General features: G+C 45.1%; 1 protein-coding gene across 3 annotated transcripts in view; it reads right to left on the bottom strand.

Annotated features, from left to right (window-relative positions):
* The window catches only part of LOC147673887 (anillin-like), a 429,866-nt gene that overhangs the window by 370,743 nt on the left and 43,578 nt on the right, over window positions 1-15,545 (bottom strand). For all 3 annotated transcript variants that reach the window (XM_086947773.1, XM_086947775.1, XM_086947774.1), the window contains one exon: window positions 1,655-1,731. In XM_086947773.1, the coding sequence (XP_086803899.1) occupies window positions 1,655-1,685 (31 nt within the window). In that variant the 5' untranslated portion in view covers window positions 1,686-1,731. The remainder of the gene's footprint in view (window positions 1-1,654; window positions 1,732-15,545) is intronic.

Raw genomic sequence — 15,545 nt, 5'->3', positions numbered from 1 at the left:
GAAGGCAGCGCTCCTCGGATTTACGGCTTTCATCGGTACATGTAGTACGGGCTTCACCATGGAGGTGTGTGTGGGTGGAGGTGAAGGGGGTTAATAAGCTACGCTCTATTCCATAAGCCCCATAGTAATGCAAATAAAACAAAACCAGGAACTAAGCCACCCTTCTCGAAAACACCGAGCTTCTGGTAGATGTGGGAGGCATAGGATGGTGAAGGGGGCGCGTGACCGCCATTAACTCACCCACCTTCTCAAGTGTGTATATATATATATATATATATATATATATATATATATATATATATATATATATATATATATATATATATATATATATATATATATATATATATATATCAGTAAACTGAACCCCTTCAGTCTGAACCTAGTGCACAAACACTGATTGTAATGAATGCCCCTAGGGCGGGCTCAGGGTGCCGCTCGCCACGGCCTTCACCACCCTGGCTAACAATTGATACACACAAAGATCCGAACGCCCAGGGCCCATACAGCATTAATTTAAGCAGAGTATACGTCAGATTTCAAACAAGCGGAACAGGAGGTAAAAGCGTGTCTGAGTTTATTTTTTGCATCAAGCTTTCAGTTTGAGTAAAAGCGTGATGCAAAAAATGAACACGCGCTACCACACGAACTGAGGCCAACACGTCCAAAATAAAACCAGCCTTTATAATATAGAGAAAAAACTGCAGCAAATTTCATAGACTCTGATTAACAGAATGGGCGTTCAGGTCAGAGCAGTATCTCGAGGGCATGTATGCGGCCAATTCTACATTACTGCAGATCGACTCAAGTGTCTTGTAGATCACATCTTGGCAAGATGTGCAACAAGGACGAACTCCCAGGGCCCATACGACATTAAATCCAAGCAGAGTATACCTCAGATTTAAAACAAGCGGAACAGAAGGTAAAAGCGTGTCTGAGTTTATTTTTTGCATAGCTCTTTCAGTTTATAAGCGCGATGCAAAAAATAAACACGCGCCATTAACAAAGGCCGTTGTCCCGGCTGCGCACGTCGTGCAGCCTTTGTAAGCAGGACAAGCACGCAAGTGGTGCGCGTGCACGCCACAGCGAGACATCGGTTTTGCATTATCGGGCATGATAATGCAAAACAGATGCTACTGCAGCGCGTAAGACACCAATAGGACGTGGGCGGAGCAAAGACAGGACATGTGCGCTGTCTTTCTTAAAAAGACGCAAGCAAAGCCCAATAGTCTAGGGGGGAAACGAAAAACACACGCACAAGCGTGTGTGATTCCTAGGTCGGTTTTGAAACCCCCTTCATGAGGTCTCTCGCTGCACGTGCAGTGCTGTGCACTGCAACGCTGGGCGTGAGACCTAAAACGGCAGTCTATTCCCTGACCCATCTAGGGCAATATTAGATAAAACATCTCCCATCACCTTAGAGAGAAATAAAAAGCGGATTCTCACAGCCCTTACCCAAGAAAGGAAACCAATGCACGATTCCCCAAGATTGGCCACATCACGCATAATTTAACAATTTCAGGGGTTGGTGCAGAGAAGCAATTAGGGAACAGAAAGTGATCAAGACTATAGGACACTTGGGATTAAACTGGGAGCAAGAAATGCTAGGATACACAACCCAGGCATTCAGGAAGGGACAATTGCATGGCCTCACGTGGTCTCTTTGGTGCCTGCCTTTCCGCCATCTTGCATCCGTGGCCCAGCTGCGGAGGTAGAGTTCAGTTTTCTGTCCTGTAATGAATGAGACGTTATGTTTAGAGGTGCTCAGGAAAGCTGGGTAACACATAGATTGAGTTCACAGGCACCAGAAGGAAGTACATGGTGAGAGGGCAGGTAGGGATCAATAATTATGTATGCATGAATGTTGTAAACCTAGCCAAAAAAGGCAGTGTGTGCTGTACAGGGAGGAGAGTTGGGTTGTCCGAGCAAGGATTATGGGATACTGTGAGAAAGAACAGCGTCTGAAAAGGAAAAAATATATAAATAAACAAACATACTTCACTGGCATTTAAAGAATTCGATGGTACCACGGGAGAGGAGATATGGGGGAAACGAACATAAGTAAACTGAGAAAAATGATCTGTGGGGGTTTATGAATAAGCACCAGGTGAATGAACTCCAAAGGACTATGCAATCTAAGGGTGTGCGAGGGGGCCATGGTTTACCAGCCGGACCGTGAGAGAAGCAGAGTGAATGCCAGAGTTGGAGGTGCACAATGAAAGCCGCAGAGGTGCTGAGGCAGGAAAGTGCGAGCCAGGAGACAGTTGTTAATATTGATAGAGAAAAAACTTCTGAGGGTAGTGCCTGGTCTTCACTCACCTCCCTAGAGCAGTGGTGGCGAGTGGTTTGGGAGGAAGAGCAGATTCTGCGCAATGATAAATAGCATAAAACACTTAACTGAGTAAATCACTTATATCAGGGAATTATGTGGCAGGGGAGGGACAAACGTATGCAGCAAGTTTGCCGAAATCATGCAGCAAGAAATTATAAGTGATGTAGACATTTTATAATGGTTTTGACATTTGTCCTTTTTACACGTAAACACCATTTGGGAAAATGTTCTCTTATCAGTACTAGTTTCACACCCAAATACAGCAGTAAGTAACAAAGGTGACCAGTCAACCTTTGTGAAGAGCCTTCCACTGCGCTGCAACACGTTGTCTCATTAGGAGTATTTTGTTCCATTTTAACTGCACACACTTTTCAATTGAAACTTGCAGATTGTGAAGCTGATGTTTGATTATGTGGCAAATCGATAATTAGTTGAAAAATGCTGCGGCGCAAAATCACATGCCGGTCGCCAATAAGGGCAGAAATGGCCTCTTCGAGTGCTAAATTAAGTGTAAACAATCACAGATTTGGTTCTAAAGTTTCCACCCTTCAATTTACTCAAAGTACAATTTTGGAAAATTAAGAGGGCAAAACTGGTCATTTAGGGGCGGGATGGCAAAGTTTCTGCCCTTCGTTCCCCATTTGTATAGCCATTAAAAAACCGACCTTGAAAATGCATGCTATTGAGTTCATGTTGCAAGGTTAATTTTTCTTTTGTATTTAATGATTAAAAGTGAGTCCACTGGATGTTTGTTCAAATAGTAAGACCAAATATAGCAAAGAAAAGTAAGCCCCATAGACCTCTGCACTTTTTCCCCCTTTTGAATGAAGTTCAGTTTCTTATAAAATTGCGTAGGGAGAGTGCCACAGTCTTGAGTAAGCATGATTTTAAGTTATTCTCTGTTTTTTCTTTGAATTTAGAGTGGAGCATACGGGCACAGGATAATCACACTTCCAAGTTTGCACACTTGGAAGTTTTTGGAAAAGGTCTCATTCGGCCCTTACAAAGTCTCAATGTAAAAAGCCAGAGGTTATGGTACCTTTCTTCTTGGAAGTATATATATATATATATATATATATATATATATATATATATATATATATATATATATATATAATAGCGAAACTCAGCCATTGTTCTGCAATCAGCAGCTTATGAGATCTGAAGGTACACATTTTTGTCTGGAATACCCAATTTGAACATACATACCTTCATTCAAGCAAACAAAAGGTTCTAATTTAGTCGACTGGGAGCGCTTCTTACAGATTGCTTGAGAGCTACCATTAGCTCACGAGCTAGCTACTCGTTGGAGAAGCCAGCTCTAGACAATGCTATTGTCTAGGATTATGTCCAGACTATTTTCCTATCTTCCAATGAAAAGTAAAAATGGGAAAAAAGTGTCCACGTGTTCCTTAATAAATATTTTTAAAAAACACAAGGCAACAAAAATCCTGCCAGACCTTGCAGGAGCGAATCCTACAGCATGGGGCCTGAGCACCTGCCCAGAGGGTGGACTATGAGGATAGAGCAAAAGGCTTGGTATCAGCTGTCCAACCGCACAGACCGGCTGGATAGGAACTGTGACATTCCAGAGAAAGAAAACAATGTGGAGCATTCGGGGAATCTCGGTTAAAGAAAATAAGCGGGAGGCTTTAAGTGGATGGAATGGGAACCATGAAGAAACCAGAAATCAAGAGTCTGAAGCAGCAATGCCCTGGGGTGAGAGGGTGCCTCAAGGTAAAGGAGTAGGCTTTGATGCGAGGGGGCTTGTTAGGCATTTTGTGAAATGCATTGGGGAACCGCTATTAACAGAGGAAAGCTGGTTCTAGAGGCAGAGCCCTTGGGTGATAAGTGGCCAGTTCAAGCAGAGCAGCACCCACAGATTTGTTTGAAGGACTTAGTTTAAATCACCAAGGAGGCTTCCGGAGTTCAGGTCAACTAGTCAAATATGGGGGGTGGGATTAAAATGTTAGAAGGGAATAATTTGCAAGTTCAAATTAAATTAGGGACATACGATTCACTGACAGTTTAGTATTCAATGGTTTTTATTTTATCACACCATCAAAATACAACCATAGAGTAGAAGCTCAAAAGCAAACACCTGATTGATTTTAACATCTGGATTTTACTGGGATGGCACTCAAGAATTATAAACTGCATCCGTTAAAGCCTTCAAAAAGCAGGCAAAAGAAAAGAAAGTTAAGATGCCCATCGGGACCCCAAGCAAACAAGCACTGAAAATGCAATAGGTCTCGCCTCGTTTAAGTTAAAGCAATTCTGTTTGTAATTAGGTGGCTTTTTAGCTTTGCTTTTATTAGTGTTCTTCAAACTTTCATGTTTATATATATATATATACACACATATACACACATATACATTCCATTACGCTGCCACAGTTGGAGGTGCACACAATGACAGGGGAACTCAGCCACCCCGGTTAAGTCCTTTATTGAGGCACAACGGGACACAGCGCTGGATATTTCATTAAGCCCCAAAGCGTTTCGGAGCTCCTTATGCTCCTTGCTCACGGGGCGGGCATACAGCGGCAGACGTAGGAAGAGAACAAGTCCCGGGTTCGTCCTGTTTCATAGCAGTTATTGCTGACATGAATATATATATATATATAAATTTGGAGTGAACACTTTAGAATATCATGATGCCTTTACTCAAGATGTATGCAAGATTAAGGGTTTGTTTACCTGTAAAACAGATTACGCGGTTTGTATATTACAATGCACTTTTTATCTACAATATATTGGCAGCACTAAGCTCCAGGTCCTCAACTGTATCTTGCAGCATCTTCGGGACATTGTTCACTCTGATACCAGCTATCCTGTGGTGCGTCATTTTAAACTGGTCCATCAAAACAACCCTAAGGATTTAAGTTATTTTGTTATTGATGCAGTGCCATTTTCCAAAAGAGGTGGGGATAGAGAAAGGAAATTAAGGCAGTTGGAGAGTCAATACATTTTACTTTTGGACACGAAGATTCCAAATGGTCTTAACACTGGGGAAGATCTTTTTAAGTTCTATAGGGTTATTTTTGATCTAGTTATGGGGCAGGCTTGTCCCATTACCCTTTGACTGTAATATTTATAATCTGAGCAGCGCAATACTTGAATTGTTTTCTATTTGCTGCTATATACAGACGGAATTAATTTTAAGCTTTTTCTGGCCCGAATGAATTTATCTGTTCTTTTATACCTTGTTTTTAAATCGGATTTTTAGGTGGTTTTACTAGTTTAGTTTTACTGGTTATAATTCGATGGAGATTAGGCGTAGGGATCGGGCAGCTATTTATTGGGCGGAAGTTGGCTTACTGTACTTGATTGCTGAGTTCATTATTGTTTCACTAGGATTTATTAATTTTTTGGTCCTGCTTATTTTTGGAATATTGCTATTTTGCACATTTAAAAATTCTGCTGCACTGACCATTTCTGGGCCCTAGCTGTGTGTGTATATATATATATATATATATATATATATATATATATATATATATATATATATATATATATATATATATATATATGCTGTAGTTTTCATTTGCTTCACTACAGCTGCAAACAATTTGATGGAGTTAGCCGACTTCCCGCCCAGGGGAGGACCGCAACAATACAAAGGAAGGCGAGATGTAATCCTGTTTTTGCGAAGGGCGTCTGACGAAGGCACACACACGCCGAAATGCATTATGCCCTACACTCTTCATTAAAGAATCTTCCGAAAAAAGCCCCGCTGTGTCCTCTGATCTCTTCTCATTCGGAGAAATCGCTGTAGTGAGCAAGGCGGAACGCGTCTGATCGTTTTTCTTGCTAATAAAGACCCTTGATTTGGAATCCCACGGAGTCGGTGCCCCTGTTCTTCGAAAGAGTGTGAGCACAGGACTGAGTATATATATATATATATATATATATATATATATATATATATGCAAATTTAGAATCCGATCCGATCCACAGAATTCAGACAAGCCCACAGTTTCACCGTTGAAGTTCTTTATTCGGCAGGCACAGAGGTATATATATATATATATATATATATATATATATATATATATATATATATATATATATATATATATATATATATATATATATATATATATATTTAGAATTTACTATTTTTTTATATAATCATTTATGAAACTTTATATATTTAATTTATGATATATTTATATGTGAATTATATTTATTAAAACATTTTTTTGAATGGTTTTGACTATTTAACTTGCTATTATGCTAGCTTTAATACCATTGAAGTTCTTTTTCCGATTTTACCTTCAGTATTTTTTTACACTGTTTGTGGTAAAGTAGGAGAGCATTAGTTGTTAACACCACAGTATTTAAATTGGTTGGTTTTTGGCCATGTCATGTGATCAAGACCGGGTTTACCTGGTCAAAACGCGTGGGAGACAGAGAGGTAGAGAGAGAGGTAGAGCGAGGGGGAGAGAGAGAGGTAGAGAGAGAGGTAGAGCGAGGGGGAGAGAGAGAGGTAGAGCGAGAGGTAGAGAGAGAGGTAGAGAGCGAGGGGGAGAGCGAGGGGGAGAGCGAGGTAGAGCGAGGGGGGGAGAGAGAGAGAGAGGTAGAGAGAGGTAGAGCGAGGGGGAGAGAGGGAGAGGTAGAGCGAGGGGGAGAGAGAGAGGTAGAGCGAGGGAGAGAGAGAGAGAGAGAGGCAGAGCGAGGCAGAGAGGTGTAGAGAGAGAGGTGTAGAGAGAGAGGTGTAGAGAGAGAGGTGTAGAGAGAGAGGTGTAGAGAGAGAGGTGTAGAGAGAGAGGTGTAGAGAGAGAGGTGTAGAGAGAGAGGTGTAGAGAGAGAGGTGTAGAGAGAGAGGTGTAGAGAGAGAGGTGTAGAGAGAGAGGTGTAGAGAGAGAGGTGTAGAGAGAGAGGTGTAGAGAGAGAGGTGTAGAGAGAGAGGTGTAGAGAGAGAGGTGTAGAGAGAGAGGTGTAGAGAGAGAGGTGTAAAGAGGTGTAGAGAGAGAGGTGTAGAGAGAGAAGTGAGTAGAGGCTGAGTAGTAGAGACTTCACAGGTTCACTCCCTGACATTCTCCTTTAGTGCCTACAAGGAGTAGCACCTAAAGCCCTATTCTGTGTGATTAATACATCACTTTTAAGTCTGCACTGGCATATATGGTGCTGTTGATGACTTGATTACTCGTTCTCAGCTTAAATATCTGCAAGGCGGCTAAGTGATTTAAACGCTCACTGCTGTCATCTGGTTATACCTGCGGGTCCCAGTTTGCAACCTGACAAAGGCCGCAAGCATCAGTTCCCCTCAGGCTTATAGACGGAGTACCATCAATTGGTAGTCGGTTTACCGGACCTCACCCGATATTTACAGTGCTTTGAAGCTGCTAGAAAACGTGGTATAACGCACTATATAAAACAAACTTATGATTGTCATCAGTATACCCAAGCATGCCGATCGGGTGCGAAGGGACACCTTCATTTGTGCCTCCTTTGAAACACCCTCTAGCTAGCTAGATTTGCTCAACTTTAAAAGGCCATCAGTTAATGAAGCCACAATACATTTCAAACCCCCAGCTGACATCACCAGAGAAACAAACTATCTAGAGCACCTGTTGATGAGGACTAAGGATGCAGACCTGGGAACAGAACTGTTTCTCTCTATTGGATGCCCCTTCAAGTGACCGACTACCAAACACTACCTCCGTAAGCAAATTATGCACTGAGCCTCCTTCAAAGGCAGTCCAAAATGCTGGGCCTGGGCGCCATGTAAAACACTTCGACCTGAAAGAACTTTCTAAGGCGCCCGCAGCAAAGGTAGAACGCACAGGCCTTCGGTCACAATTTTTTATGAGACCCTGAAAGAGGTTTGGTTCCTTCTAATCCAACCTCTTCCATAAGATTAGGGCCTCCTGCTACATAACCCAAGACCCCACAGGGAACTGGAGGAAGTAAGATGCGCACAACATTCCCCAGCCTGACAACTATGTTGATCGACCATCAGCATCGTTGTTCTAATGTACACTAATTTGAAGCTACACGGGGGAGCCAGAGGGAATAACAAGTGTTATATCATTGTTTTCTGGTTTGCAAATGAAGAACGCCACAGGTCTCTTGTGTGTGTGCTTCCTGTGAAGAACTCCTGGCTCTATCCAGGCTGGACAGGAAGCGGAAACAGACACCTTGCGTTTCTCCCACCCTGCTTCTCACGAGTTTAGCTCCAGTTTGGGCGGTGAGGTCCTCTCCCATCTGGTACCTACGGTGTGCTTTGCCAGTGGTGAAGTCAATTGGTGAGGAGTCTCGTTTCTACGGCTGGACATGGAAAAGGATCCGGGGAGGCTGCGGTACCTCCTGCAGACCAGCCTGCTGGCCGCCTGGGCACTGCTGTGCGCCAGCAGCATCGCGGATGCCCAAGGTAAGCGAGCACTTCCCTGCCACTTGCCCACAGTACTGGCACATGGTGTCATCAGTCACTGGGCGCAGCAGAGAACAAGGGCGTCAGGGAGAGGGGCAAATCCGGGAGTGTATGTGCCAACTGTACTGAGGGGGCAGGTGTCCCACCAGGCTGAGGCACCAACACAAGATGCTTTTTTTTTTAGGGGAGGGGGGAGCAATTTAATTGGTGGCGCCGGGAGAGTGTGCCCCATGAAGTAAACAAAATATGAAAGAAACGTACTTTGGGGGTACTGTAGGAGAGTAGGGTCTGCTTTCCTATGGTCACCCCACTTTTTGCTTTTTGCTTCCCTGGTTTTCGACTGAATGTGCCTGTGGGCCTGCTAATCAGACCCACAGCCCAGCTGTTCTCTCTAACCTTACTACAATGTACTTTAGGTACATTACCAATTGGATATTTGGTCACCTTATGAGCCCCTGTACAGTGTGCTATAGGTACCCAGGGCATAGGTGCATCCAAGGCCTACCAGGGGCTGCAGCATATCTTTTGCCACCCCTGGCTGGCCATTCAAATCGACACAACTGGCTGATCACTCAGCTGGGGCAAGGTGGTGTAATCACCCCTTGCTTAGATATAGTATACCTATATCTAACCTTATATCTGGACACATATACACCTATAAGTCACTCCTATGGCAGGCCTTAACAATCCTGGAGGCAGAGTGCTTGGTTTTATGTGAGATGGTGCTCTAGCATGAGCTGAGCCTGTCTACAGCTTTCGGAACCATGTCCTTTAGCTGTTCTGGGATATTGCCATACCATATACTCAAGCGCATTATAATCCTCGCGGTTAGATGCTAACTATGGTTTGGCTTTTTCGAAACATGTCGAGTAAGGCGTCATACGATTTGGGATACTACCCCCTCGCCAGTCCTGGCGACGGGGGTAGCATTCCACCCTTCTAGAGGGAGAAGACATGTTGTTCTAACTGTTCCCGGTTAAAGTTAACCAGAGCCTCTGCATCACAAAATGGATGCTGCTGCCACAGACACAAGTCTAACCTCCTGCTGCTGGGAGTCCTTCCAGCGAGGGAGGCTTGGACAATAGGTTCCCCGCCTTGGGAGGTGCTAGCACCACCCCAGACAGGATTTTGTGTATTGGGACAGGGAGGGCTCAAAGGATTGAGACATGTCTGGGGCACACAAGGTGTCCCATGCATAGTCCAGTTCAAACCGGTGCTGGGGCTTTCCTGCCCCAGCTCTGGCGCGAAACTGGACAAAGGGATAGGGGTGTAACCGCCCCCTTCCCTGGTCCCACCCATAGGAGGGACCTAACAGGTAATCCAGCCCCTAAGATCAGTATATAGGTAGGAGCTGAGTCACTAGGATTTTAGATTATCCTGACTGAAACTTTGAAACGAAACTCTGGACCTTCATCACTCTACTTTGAAGAAGACGAGTAAAGAATCTCCCTTGTGGTCAAGGAGTGGCCACCCTGCACAAGCAGGCACCATCCAGTGATAGACGACTTGCTTTGCCGCCCCCTCCCGCTGTAGCCCGAGCCCAGAGCCTGACAAGAACCGGATTCCCAGACATCCAACAGCCCGATCCACAGTCCCTGCAAAGCGGAGACCCGTGTTGGTGACGTAAGATGTGGGACCGGCCATCTTGAAAAGTCTGCGACCTGTTAACTGTGCAGCCGCCGAGGTCCCATCGAAGTTGTGCATTGCGGATTGAGAAGCCCCAGCCCCAAGCAGCATCTGCACTGAAGATCAGCCCTGCACACTCCACGAGTTCTGCGTGGGGCCCTTTTGCATTTTCCTGCTCGACACGTCTGCCCGGTCACTTGCCCGTTGGCTAGTGGCCATCTTGGCGACGATCCCGTGAAACTACACCGCTGGTCTGGTTGCTCCAGACTGGCCCTTGCTTCCCTGAAAAGAAGTAGCCCCTCAGACCTTGCTTGTCTGAGTAAAAAGCCTACATAGATTCCTGCATGGGTTGCCTTTGCCAAGGATTGTTGCCTTCAATCTTGAAGCAGACACCGCCAACATCGAGAGCCTTCGTGGGACAGCTTGTGACTCCATCCTGGTAGTCGTCGATGACTCCTGGACCGCGTGGCTGCAGAGACAAGCTTCCCATCAGCACCTGATCGCATCCCGACATCGCCTGGTTCCTTCCTGGTACCCTTCCTGGTCACTGGCTAGTGACCCAGACTCCGTCCCCTCTGCTTTCAGGTCCTCTACATCTTCGATCCACCCTTGGATCCACCCGGACTCCTATGGAGCCTTGGAGTGAAGATGCTGCAGGCTGCCAGAAATCTCCACGACGAAACCAGACACACTTTTGAACCTGTGCACCTGCTTCCTGTGGGTTAGGTAACGCGAGTACTACGGTGCACCTGTAGAGGTTTACATCCCTAGTGTCCTAGTTTCCAGTGGTTCAGTTCTATTCCAGTCGGAAGGCTCCTAAACCTTTAACTTTTTAACTTTTACGCACCCATTGACTTCAATGTGTACACTTGTGTGCTTTTAGACACTGCACACTCCTCCCATGGGCCTCCTGCTCCCCAACTATTGTTAGCTCAGTGTAGCCCCAGTGATCCTCAAGGCCCAAGGCCTTACCATGGTTTGTGTCGTGGTACTTATACCACTTTTTTGATATATGGTTTGACGGGCCACCCCACCCTATCCAGAATTGTGCAACTTTTGTCAATTCCATTAAGTTACTTGTTTTGCGCTTGTGCTTCTGGGATCATAAAGAGTTCAGGGGTTTGTTTAGAAATAAATACATATGTATTTTCAATATATATCTTGTGTGGTGTCCTTTCATTTGGTATGAAAGGGATTTCATATGGTAAAACAGCTGGCTTCACATGCCCTCTTGAGTTTAGCTTAAGACTGCTTTGTCCATTTTACCCCTAGGATAGCTGGTCTATAAGGTTGCCTTTACAACAATCACCATAAGGGTTGTTTGGACTGGTGCAAGGTGCTCACTAGAATAGTGAACATCATATACCAGGCCAACTTCACAGGCACAATAACCAAATATAGAGTTCTCTTTACAAGTGGGGACAGAATTTTGAGTAGAGAGACATAAAAGCCACAATCTTAACGACTAGTAAGTGCAGTGCGCGATGTTATTACAAAGGCCAACTACTTCAACGTTCCTGAATGAGGTGGCATCCTCCCGAACACTGAACTTACCTGCCGCCTGTAGACAAAGAACAAATTAATCTGCTTTCATAAGCAGGACAACGCGTGCAGCCAGGGTAGGGGCTTTGGCAATGGCGGCACGGCACGATGCAAAAAATAAACACGCGCCACAATTGCCAGAGCCCCTGATCCGGCTGCGCACGCCGTCCTGCGTGTGAAAGAAGATTAATTCAAAAGGGAACAAGCGCTCGTATTACAACAATACAGCGTGTGCACAACCCTCCATCTCCGTACACCTGGCTTCGCTGAGGCAGCGGAACCCGGAGCCCCGTGACAGACTGGGAGAGGGAAGACAGGAAAATTAAAGCAAACTAGTGTGGCGTGAAAGCTTGTAGGAGCGCTCCGCCCTCAGAACAGCCGCAAAGCTCCAGTGAACACAAAAACACCAAATACAAACACGCCCAGAGCAATAAGAAAAGCTTTTTACGCCAGAAGGAAGTCAGGCGAGCCTGCCCAAGTGGGGCGTCTGACAGAGAAAAGTCCACGTCACAGAAAGCACTTTCCCAATGGTTGGCCACCGTTTAGCATGAACGGTGACACCGGCCATTGAAAAAGAGGGGCGGGGCTTAAAGCCCGATAAATGAAAGCCCTCAGGAACATAACATCTCGCCAGCGCGACAGCGCAGCCCACGCAGGTGAGACCTAAAAACATTTTGTCCCTTAAGAATCAACGTAGGAAGTTAGCTGGCTAAAACCCCCACTTCAGTGATCGAGCTTGACAAACACCACAGAGAACTATCAAATAAATAATCTCACTGGAAAGGAAACAAGACTAATCCCATCCTAAACTCTCTGGTCCTTCATTTTTTACAAATTGTGCGACCTCAGGAAGTTACTGGCAATCTCCAGATCAGAAAAATGCTCCTGGCATGATTCACTTCAAGTGAGATTGAAAGCCATAGGGAAGTCTCAATTCCTTTTTTTGAGCACCTCTTGAGGTCTGGTTTGACTATGCAGCGGTCCGCAAGACATAAATTACCAATTCCCTAAAATGTACAGAGTGAGCCGTCTCCACCAAGTTTTATACTCTAACCTCATGCGGTGCATCAAAGTGTGTAAGAACTCTAAAGAGATGGGAATCCTTTTTACTCGCCCCCCCTCCCCACCCCCCAAGCATTGGCGAAGGTATTAGGGCAGGCGTTATTATGGTAAACTACATTTGTGCATGTAAGTAGCGTTTGTGACTCACTGTGTTTATATGCATTGCCACATTAAAACAAGACCTACTGGCTTTGCCAAAGCTTGCTTAGGCCTAGCTCGTCATCACAGCCAGCTGTAAGACCTATTGCTACCAGAGCGGGGTCTGTCTTGACCCAGGGGACCAATTCTCACTTATTCAATTGCTGTTCAGTAAATCATTCAGTCTCCTATGTAATGCTTGCACTGCAATGCGTGAGGGACTAGTCTACATCTCAAAAGTACTCGGAATAGTCATACAATATATTTTTTATCTCATGGATGCCTCTTCAGTTTGGGTGGAGTTCATTAGCTCCCCGGAAATATACCTCACTAAGTGTTAAACTACAGGCTGAGCAACAAAAGCAACCCCCCCCCCCATTGCTTATTTGAGATTTGGCAAAATTGTGAGTTCCCAGGAAAAGCACAATTGCTGACAGCTTGCGGACTAAAAATTAGACTCCTTAGAATAATGTGAACACAATTCTTATTACTAATGCAAGACTTGCAATATTTGCTCTTGGAAGTACATTTTTTTTTAATCTTTCGGTTAAGCAAGTAATTACTCAAAATCCATTATAGACTGCCCAGATCATTACAATGTTCTTGCATGAAGACTTATGAATGGATCTCTTCATGGGAATAGAGTTATACAATGGTGCAATACTTCATCAATGACAATCCGACCTCTCAAACACTTAAAAACCGGCTCTCTGAGCAGTTTAAATTATAAGCGGGGGAAGGGGTATATAACCTCAATTTGACATAGTCGGGGTCCCGCAGGGCTCTATACTGAGCCCGACCCTCTTTAACATCTTTATGACCCCTCTGGCGGCGTTGGTGGAGTCGTTCGAGGCCCAGATCGTATCCTATGCCGACGACACCCAGCTCCTCTTTTCTTGTAAGAAGGGAGGAGACTTCGATGGAGAGAGTATCCGGGATTGCCTTGGGGCTATTTTTAAATGGTTCCAGCTGAACAGCCTCAAGTGCAACCCGGATAAGTCGGAGGTACTCTTCTTCGGGTGTGCGTCGGATCCTGACTGGCAAGCTTGGTGGCCCATTAACATGTCCCCCCCGTCCTGTTCATCTCAAGTAGCTAAGAACTTAGGGGTCAAGATGGACAAGGGTCTGACGTTGAGATCCCAGATCCTAGGGGTGACGGGCACATGTTTTGGCCTCCTGAAGATGCTGCGGAGGTTTTTACCTCTCCTGTCTGAGGAACACAGGAAGCTGACTGTGCAGGCTCTGATCGGTTCCAGGTTGGACTATGCCAACGTCCTTTACCTGGGCCTGCCAGAGTACCTGTTGCAGCGGCTCCAAGTGGTGCAGAACGCTGCCGCGAGGGTCATTTATGGCCTTAACAGGCGAGCCAGTGTTGCTGGCCTTCTGCAGACCTTACATTGGCTCCCTATCCGCAAACGGATCGCTTTTAAGGCATTAACCCTGGCCTACAAGGCTTTCCACGCGGTGGGAGCCAAGTATCTCCAAAGAAGACTTGCCTTTTATCACCCGGCCCGCTCTCTCAGATCAGAATCTCTGTTTTTGGCGGTTGTGCCACGCGTTAAGAGAGCTCGCATTGGAGGCGGCTCCTTTGGATTGCTGGCGCCACAGCTGTGGAACACCTTGCCGCTCACACTCCGTGGAGCCACTAGTTTACTTGCATTCAGGAAAGGCCTCAAAACTTGGCTGTTTGCCCTCTAGGCTATTCCTCTTTTTCTTTTCTGATTCTGTTTTCTATTTTGCTTTTATCACAGTGTTGTGTTATTCTGCTGCAGGTCTTATTATTAAAGCGCCGGGACACTCTTTTTGAGTAGCCGTGCGCTATACAAAAATAAATATAACATAACATATCTGTGTGCGATTATCCTTCTCATCTCATTATGACCGCAAAGGAAACTTGCCATCAAGACTGGGTCTACAACCCCATAAATATAACAAAGGGCACATTTATGGCCTAAAACAGAGAGGATAGGCCAGTCAGCTCTTAATAAACAATCATGGTTGGTTAAAAAGCCCATCTCCTCCTCCTCAAGAGAAAACGTTTGGTCAAATGGCCAAACTCTAGGCTGCTGGGACTGCCCCCAATCAAGATTTAATATACCTGAATGGTTTGAAAGATGTGACAAATACTTTATAGCTTTGACCTTGCCCCTTAAAAAATGGCTAACCAGAATATAATCAATCCTTGATTTGTGCCGATATTTGTTAATGCAGTAGGAGACACCCGGCTGCGGACCTGATCTTTGTCCAAATATCGCAAAGGCCAGTCAGCGCCATCATGTTCTGTAAATATCTCCTGGATTTAGAAGGTACGGCTGCTCTACTGCTTACAGATTTTGCAAGAGTTGGATTTAGAACTAAATTATAATCCCCAGCCATAACAACCGGATCTGTAAAATCCAAAAGATGTGAAAAAATTGTCTTAAGAAAGGAGGGGTCATCTTGGTTAGGGCCATAATAGACAATCAAG

The sequence above is a fragment of the Lissotriton vulgaris genome, chromosome 12, assembly GCF_964263255.1.
Source record: "Lissotriton vulgaris chromosome 12, aLisVul1.2, whole genome shotgun sequence".
Taxonomy (NCBI): domain Eukaryota; kingdom Metazoa; phylum Chordata; class Amphibia; order Caudata; family Salamandridae; genus Lissotriton; species Lissotriton vulgaris.
This window is presented reverse-complemented; position numbering and strand designations above follow the sequence as displayed.